Source organism: Oncorhynchus mykiss, chromosome 3 (assembly GCF_013265735.2).
Source record: "Oncorhynchus mykiss isolate Arlee chromosome 3, USDA_OmykA_1.1, whole genome shotgun sequence".
In the NCBI taxonomy this organism is placed as follows: Eukaryota; Metazoa; Chordata; class Actinopteri; order Salmoniformes; family Salmonidae; genus Oncorhynchus; species Oncorhynchus mykiss.
This window is the reverse complement of record NC_048567.1, coordinates 51,470,677-51,479,503: the sequence shown is the minus strand read 5'-3', so window position 1 is coordinate 51,479,503 and position 8,827 is coordinate 51,470,677. Positions and strand designations below refer to the sequence as shown.

At 44.5% G+C, this 8,827-nt stretch overlaps 1 protein-coding gene across 1 annotated transcript; it reads left to right on the top strand.

The window, feature by feature from the left end:
• The first annotated feature begins 993 nt into the window (after positions 1 to 993).
• fgf9 (fibroblast growth factor 9) lies at positions 994 to 7,356 on the top strand. The gene is made up of 4 exons (XM_036974557.1): positions 994 to 3,282; positions 5,165 to 5,296; positions 5,543 to 5,646; positions 5,760 to 7,356. The coding sequence occupies exons 1-4, from the start codon at positions 3,129 to 3,131 to the stop codon at positions 5,940 to 5,942; spliced, it is 573 nt and encodes a 190-aa protein (XP_036830452.1). The 5' UTR covers positions 994 to 3,128; the 3' UTR covers positions 5,943 to 7,356.
• The last annotated feature ends 1,471 nt before the right edge of the window (positions 7,357 to 8,827 follow it).

Sequence of the window (8,827 nt, the reverse complement as noted above, 5' to 3'; positions counted from 1 at the left end):
CTCAGTGCGGATGCTGCCTGTAATCCATGGCTTCTGTTGGGGAATGTACGTACGGTCACTGTGGGGACGACGTCATCGATGCACTTATTGATGAAGCCGATGACAGATGTGGTGTACTCCTCAATGCCATTGGAGGAATCCCGGAACACATTCCAGTCTCTGCTAACAAAACAGTCCAGTAGCTTAGCATCTGTTTCATCTGACCACTTTTTAAAATTGATCTAGTCACTGGTGCTTTCTGCTTTAATTTTTGATTGTAAGCAGGAATTAGGAGGATGAAATTATGGTCAGAACTGTGGCCCCGTCCGACGATACCCCCGGACAAGGCCAACCAGGCAGGATATAACTCCACCCACTTTTCCAAAGCACAGCCCCCACACCACTAGAGGGATATCTTCAACCACCAACTGAGACAAAGCCGAGTATTGCCCACGAAGATCTCCCCCACGGTACTAACACGAGCGGGGTGCCAACCCGGACAGGATGATCACGTCAGTGACTCAACCCACTCAAGTGACGCACCCCTCCTAGGGACGGCATGGAAGAGCACCAGTAAACCAGTGACTCAGCCCCCGTAATAGGGTTAGAGGCAGAGAATCTCAGTGGAGAGAGGGGAACCGGCCAGGCAGAGACAGTCGCTCCAGTGCCTTTCCATTCACCTTCACACCCCTGGACTAGACGACATTCAATAAAGACTAAAGGTCGAGACAGAGTCTGCGTCTCTCACATGGATAGGCAGACCATTCCATAAAAATGTAACTCTATAGAAGAAAGCCCTGCCTCCAGCTGTTTGCTGAGAAATTCTAGGGACAGTAAGGAGGCCTGCGTCTTGTGACCGTAGCGTATGTGTAGGTATGCACGGCAGGACCAAATCGGAAACATAGATAGGAGCAACTCATGTAATGCTTTGTAGGTTAGCAGTCTATGAGAACTCACCTGTGTTTTGCCAGAAGGTGGGGAAATTGTGGGTGTACTTATGTGGGTGAACTTATTTGAATGACATTATTTCATATGATTTAATATATGTTATTACTGATATTAAGTCTGCTCCATTTGAAGTAGAAATCGAATATAAAGTTTATGACATGACACAAAACATTTAATAATTTTTAGACTACAGGAAATAGGCTGAATTCTGTGTTAAACAACTGCAGTCAGGCTGCTTTGATTGTCAACAGCCTTGTGGCTATTGTAGTTTTTGACTGTAGAAAAACAGGAATCTCTATTGTTGCCCCAGTTGAGGCAGGCATGCGAGAGAGGGGCATCTGTGATGGTGCAATGAACTGTCTGAGCAGGGGAACATTCAGTATAACATTTTCATGATGATGATGAGGATCATCGTTTTGATCATTTTTATTGATAACAAAAAGCTAAATTGTACATAATTGTTTATCATCAGTAATTATTTCACCTGCTATTTAAAATGACAATAATTCAAAGAATGATCACAGGACCACTTGTTTGCTTTTCTTTATCAATCGACCTTTCACTTATCTGAACGATACGATTTGGCTCACAGACAGACGTCAGTCTCATAAAGATAAAAAACGAGATGGAGTTTTCCTTGCTTTATCTCAATGATCAGTCTCACATTTTTTCAGACTCAAAGGTCAGGTGAGGGTCTACGCAACAAACGTCCTGTATCACCACCAGTTTTGAATCTTGTCTGAGACACGTAATAACCAGCCTAAATGCACTTAATCACACTCTCTCTCTCTCTGTATTTGATTGCAGACCAGCACAGACCAGTGATTAGGCCTGCCATGCAATCTCACCGATACTGTAGGGTACAGTAGCCTTACGCATGTCTGGTGGGCAGAGAATGAGGATGAGTTTTTATTTCGTTTTTATCTGATAAAGCCCTCAAACTCAACTCTGGACCTCGAAGCTAGTTCCACTGCATTTTTCTAATCAGGGACCGATTAAGAAGTGGGACACCCGGTGTGTGCAATTAATTATCAGGTAGAAGAGAAAACCAGCAGGCTCCGGACCTCGTAGATTAAGTGTTGAGTACCCCTGTGATAAAGCATGCATATGTTTTGTCAGAAGCAATATTGTTGTTTATTATAATGCCTATGTGTCTTAGAATTTCCAACACTGTATGTCAAAAGACTGTCAAAGACACACACGCATACCCAAACAACAACGTCATTAGGTTCATCTGTCTCTGTACTTTTCCCTGATAAACTTATTCAAAATAATGATAGTATACCAACTCAAATCAGGTTAGTGTTACAGCATTCTAATGGTATATCTTTTACAACAAAACTCTTCATCAGGTTAATCTGTATTTGAACAATTAGTGACATGGGAAGGGCATGTACTGTAAGTCTAACCAGGGCCACCTCTCAAAAGAGACATAGAGCAAAGTGTATATTATAAATGTGATGGCATACGGACAGTGGTGTGTGTGTGTGTGTGTGTGTGTGTGCAGTGTCAAAGCAAAGTGAGAGGGGAGGAAGTGGATAGGGCAGAGAGAAGGCACACTGACCATGAGGAGCAGGGGTGTTTATTTTGACTGGAGTACATCTCGTTCAGCAGCATTGGTTGGAGGAGGATTAGGAAAAGTATCAAGGGTTGGGTGCACTTTGACAGCCGCAACACCACAACTTGACTGGTGGGTCTGGTGACAGGAGTGGGTCGAATGGAAGGACTGTGTTCTTAACTTCACTGTATTAGCCTTTGCAGTCAACATGGCAGAATGGAACTGGTGCCCATTGATTTGTATCTAACAGACCAGGGTTCAAGTACTATTTCAAATATCGCAATTACTTTCACATACATTCAAAGTAAGTACTCAGATCTATTTTTATTTGAATAGACAAGTAGTTGAATGTTTCAATGTATTTGGAAATACACTTGGAGAGTATTTGAAAATAGTCAAATACACTGACTCAAATACACTCCCATGCATGTTACCCAGGTATTTGAAAATAGTATTTGAAATAAGTATTAGAAAATAATCTCAAATACATTTTGGTAGACTATTTGGTTTTTACAAATAACCATTCACTCAAATAAAAGTTATTGTTTTGGGCTGAGTATATCATAATCAAATACACAGAGAAAAGTATTTGACATAACAGATACTCAAATACACATGTATTTGAACCCAGGTCTGGCATCTAATGCTGATCACTATGGATGCTCACCTGCTGTTCCCGTGTCTGATGATGCTACGGGCTATGTGTATGGATTATCACTGTGCAGATGCAAATGAAGACCAGGGCAATCAACTGCGAGTCCTCTGGAGGTTGTCAATGAAAGACCCAAAGCAGAAAGGTGAGAACAACATGAGATGAAATGTTGTGTCTTCTTGCATCATGCTGATATAATATTACTAGGGCCCAGAGGTTTTCCTATAAACTGTTGGCCCTACATACTGTAACATAATGACCTCCCAACCGGCTGCTGGTGTTTGTTGGATGTTTGTTCATTAGGAAGTTAAAGGTAAAAAAAAACACCTGTTGTGAAGTTCCTAAGCCAGACCGCTTTAAACTGTTGTGACTGAGGTTCTGGCAGCTCCTGACAGACGTGCGGCTCTGGCAGCTCCTGACAGACGTGCGGCTCTGGCAGCTCCTGACAGACGGGCAGCTCTGGCAGCTCCGGACAGACGGGTGAACTTGGAGGGAGGAGACGGAAAGACAGCCTGGTGCGTGGGGCTGCCACAGGACCCACCAGGCTGGGGAGACCTACAGGAGGCCTGGTGCATGGGGGAGGCACCGGATGGACCTGGCTGTGGGGGAGCACTGGAGCTCTGGTGCGCAGCCTTGGCACCACTCCTCCAGGCTGGATGCCCACTTTAGCCCGGACCCTCTTGAGTGCAGGCACAGGTTGAACCGGGCTGTGGGTGAGCACTGGAGCTCTGGTGCATACCACTCGCACCTCTCCCTTAGGCTCAATACCCACATTCGCCCGGCACGGGCGGAGCGCAGGCATAGGACGCACTGCACCGTCCCAGCGCCCCGGAGACACAGCACGCAGAGCCGGCGCAGGATACCCTGGGCCAAAACGGCGTACCGGAGACCAAACACGCTGGGCCGGCACAATATGCCCTGGCTGGATGCCCACTCTCGCATGGCACTTGTGGGGGGCTGGCCTATAGCGCACCGGGCTATGAGCGCGTACTGGCGACACCGTGCGCTTGACAGCATAACACGGTGCCTGACCAGTACTGCGCTTCTTCCGGTAAGAACGGGGAGTTGGCTCAGGTCTATCGCCTGACTCCGCCAATCTCCCCGTATGCCTCCCCCAAAAACGTTTTGGGGGATGCCTCTCGTGCCTGTTTTGCTGCCTTGCCTCATATCGCCGCCGCTCAGCTCTCGCTGCCTCCAGATCTTCCTTGGGGTGGCGATATTCCCCAGCCTGTGCCCAGGGTCCCTTGCCTTCCAGTATCTCCTCTCAAGTCCAGGAGTCCAGAACCCTCTGCTCCTGGTTACCACGCTGCTTGGTCCTTTTTTGGTGGGTAGTTCTGTAACGGTTTTCCTCCTCTTCTGAGGAGGAGTAGGAAAGATCAGACCAATGTGCAGCGTGGTAAGTGTCCATATTTTAATTAAATGTAACCGAACACTGAATACAAAAGAACAAGAGAAATGAATGAAAACCGAAACAGTTCTGTATGGTTAAACACAGACACAGAAAACAACTACCCACAAATCATAGTGGGAAAACAGGCTGCCTAAGTATGGTTCTCAATCAGAGACAACGATTGACAGCTGCCTCTGATTGGGAACCATACCAGACCAAAATCAGAAATACAAAACATAGAACAAAAACATAGAATGCCCACCCCAACTCACGCCCTGACCAAACTAAAACAGAGACATAAAAAAGGAACTAAGGTCAGGATGTGACAAGACCTTTAGTTCCACTGATAAGATGCACATGTCCACAGTTTTATTTCTTACACCCACGCTCTTTCTCTCTCTCTCTCTCTCTCTCTCTCTCTCTCTCTCTCTCTCTCTCTCTCTCTCTCTCGCTCCCCCTCTCTCTCTCTCTCTCTCTCTCTCTCTCTCTCTCGCTCTCTCCCTCTCTCTCTCTCTCCCTCTCTCTCTCGCTCACCCTCTATCTATCTCTCTCTCTCGCACCCCCTCTATCTATCTCTCTCTCTTTCTCTTTCTCTCTCTCTCTCTCTCTCTCTCTCTCGCTCTCTCTCTCTCTGCAGGTGTGCCACCTCCTCATCCAATCAGAGGATTGGTCAAACAACAGCTGCTGTACTGCCGTGTTGGGATAGGATACCATCTCCAGGTCCTGTCCAATGGAACTATAGGAGGAGTGCATGAACCAACTGAACATAGTAAGTTATGCTGAACTCCCTTTAATTGATGACAACAATATACAGTATATCAGTTGTTCTGTATATCCGTTGTGTCAAAGGAACTGTCCATTTCAGAGAACAGATTTGAAACAGACCTGGAAGCCCTTGATGTAAGATCATTAACCTGTTGCATGTGTGTGTGTGTGTGTGTGTGTGTGTGTGTGTGTGTGTGTGTGTGTGTCACTCTGCGTTAGACTGTATCTCACCATCCCTTGCATCCTGCAGGCTTGCTGAAGGTGTTTGCCATGAAGCGTGGTGTTGTGGGCATCAGAGGCATCAAGACTGGCTTGTATATCTGTATGAGCCAAGAGGGCATCGCACACGGAGCAGTGAGTACAATTGAGTACATCTAACATGACTCTAACGTGACTGTTACAAATGGGGTATAGTAATGCAATAAAGACATTTGCTTTTCTGATCATATCATCTTGTCCACCCGCAGGTACAGTTCTCATCTGAATGTCTGTTCAAGGAGAGCCTGGAGGAGAACCACTACACCACCTTTTCCTCCCTGTCTCATCCAGGCATCTACTTGGCCCTGTCCCATAAAGGAGAGGCCAAGAGGGGGACCAGCGTTGGGAGACTCCAGCCCTGCACACACTTCCTCCCTCGCAGAGCTCCATAAGTAACCCCTGTGCAACCCTTTTACAACCTTTCTACAACCAATGACCCCAACCCAGGGGTCACAACTGTAACTGTGAGGAGAATCCTGTAAATCCCTACAACGTTGAAATGACCCAAACCGTTGGGCATTTCACCCTTTTACCCAGCGTGACTGATATACCTGAAATGACATTGGAAACAGTGTAGCAACTGAAGAAAAGCAAATTGACATATAATGGTAGACTAACTCTAAGGGTCAACACACACACGGTCCTTGTGATGCTCTGTTAGCATAATTGGATGTAACTGGACTGGACTGGATTTCGAACATCTGTTCGAAATATGAGGATATTTTTGGACAAAAATATTAGTTTTTTAAATCTACAATTTCAGTCAGATTGAGTTGTGGTCATTACACTTGCCTTTTTTTTCAACTTTTCACATTATTCATTATATTTATCAGGGTTGGCCCTAGCCTTTTGGGGGCCCTAAGCGGGATTTGTTTGGGGGGCCCCCCACCTCACGGGCAAAACATTTTAGTGGCCCCCCTCATGATGTTTGAAAGAAAAGTGATGGTGGTTGAAATGTTCATTTCCTGCAATTCTACACATTTTGCCATCAGAAGTAGAGAACATGTTACCAAATGTTGCCATTTTATTTTTTTAAATTATGTAATTCTATACATTTTGAGAGAACAAAATAGCAGTTTTACAGCACATTTCCTGAATATCTACCCATTTTTCCATGACTTATGCCATGTTGATAATATCTGAGTGAGTGTGACTAACAAAATCAATGTGGGCCCCCTGGAGGTCAGGGCCCCTGGACACCTTCACTGCCTGCCTGGTCAGTATTCATCCATGATTACTAAGTTAGATAGCTGGCTAGACAAACTTACCAATCAAAACATTTTTGTGACTGTCATAACAGACATAACAAGAGAAAAACTGCTGATGTACAACCCAATTTTGGGGGTTTTGGGAAAGGCAGCCCTATGCGACCACTTATGTTGCATATGCCTGCAGCCAGCCCTGATATTTATTACAATCTACTACTGTATGAATATACACTTCCCTCTGTATGTATTTGGACAGTGTTGCAAAAATAAATATTTGTTTGGTTCTATACTCCAGCAAAAAATGTCACCCCCCCACACACACACACTTAAAAAGTAGTCAGAAGTTTAGTATTTTGGTCCCATATTCCTAGCACGCAATGACTTCATCAAGCTTGTGACTACAAACTCGTTGAATGCATTTACAGTTGGTTTCAGTTGTGTTTTACTTTATGTTTTTGCCCAATAGGAACTGAATGGTGAATGATGACTGCAGTAATTTAATTCTATGTGAGAAGATACAGTAAGATAATTCTGAACATTTCTACATTTCTAAATCTGAGGTCTTGGCTGATTTCTTTTGATATTACCATGATGTCAAGCAAAGAGGCACTGAATTTGAAGGTAGGCCTTGAAATACATCCACAGGTACACCTCCAATTAACTCAAATGATGTCAATTAGCCTATCAGAAGCTTCTAAAGCCATGACATAATTTTCTGGAATTTTCCAAGCTGTTTAAATGCACAGTCAACTTAGTGTATGTACACTTCTGACCCACTGGAATTGTGATACAGTGAATTATAAGTGAAATAATCTGTATGTAAACCATTTTTGGAAAAATGATTTGTGTCATGCACAAAGTAGATGTCCTAACTGACTTGCCAAAACTATAGTTTGTTAACAAGACATTTGTGGAGTGGTTGAAAAACGAGTTTTAATGACTCCAACCTAAGTGTATGTACATAGGGAAGTGTACATATACATAGGTTATGAGGTCTATTCCTCTACTTATTCTACACACACTCTGACCCCCGCCCTCTACCCCTCTCTCTCAGGGACTGATGCACACCTCACTGAATAAGACATACGTGCTTGCCAGAGAGACGTGGTGAGGAGAGATAGATTCACCACCCAGGATTTCAAGTCACCTCAGACCTCTCACTGGACCTCCAATATGAGAGAAAGATTCCACCACAATACGCAATAAAAATAACAAATTTACTTGGTGTCGGTTTCTGTTCATTTATTGTCATATTCCTTCTTCATTCTCGTTCTTTTTATTTTTTACTACGTCTGACAAATGTATTATTATTTAAAGCCATATTAATACACTGATCATGACTTAATGATAAATTATTAATAAGAGTGACTATATATTTGTTGGAGATTACTTTTCTGTTAACATCTGAGTGATCTACACCCTATAGACTAACAGACTGTCAGCTGGCCGTTATGTTCGGTCTAGATTGTAAGGACAGGTGACCACGTCACCCCCTATTTCCGTGTCCTGTGGTCCGGTACAGGGAGAGACACACACCCCGTGCCACGTGTAACCTTACCCCTGGAGGGGGAGGCTTGGGATCATTTGATCCCCTCGCTGAGTGGCAGGCCTCTTCGATCAGAACTCGCCTGCTCAGGTGTCCCTTTGTGTCTGAGCGGTGAGCGTGGGTTCAGGCAAGGCAGTAGATATAAGACCTCCCATTAAGGGAGAGAGAAAGGGATCGAACTGTGTTTTCATTTGGTATCAGGATTGGAAGAAAAAGACTCGATGGTGGAGAGGATCAAGATAATTACTACCGGCATCTAATGGTCACTAGGTTGGCCAGAAAAGTAGCTGGTCATCTTAGCGGCAATCTACAGATTGGTTTTCTCAAGCCTTTCTTCTCTTATCTATTTGGGTCTTCACCTTTTCACCTCTTTTCTTTTGTCTTTCATCTTGTCTATTCTGTACTTTGCGCTCCCATCCGTCTTTCTTCTCCTCTTTCTCCTCCGCTCTTTCATTCCATGCCGTGTTTCTGTCAACTGCTCTGAGATGGACTGTACAATAGATGACAGGGTGTGAGCGGAGAC

What these genes read in the sequence shown, in the direction of transcription:
- fgf9 (XM_036974557.1), top strand. Translation starts at nt 3,129, where the DNA reads ATGCTGATCACTATGGATGCTCACCTGCTGTTCCCGTGTCTGATGATG. An exon ending in GAAAGACCCAAAGCAGAAAG is followed by an intron (nt 3,283 to 5,164) that starts GTGAGAACAACA and finishes CTCTCTCTGCAG; the next exon opens with GTGTGCCACCTCCTCATCCA. An exon ending in GCATGAACCAACTGAACATA is followed by an intron (nt 5,297 to 5,542) that starts GTAAGTTATGCT and finishes TGCATCCTGCAG; the next exon opens with GCTTGCTGAAGGTGTTTGCC.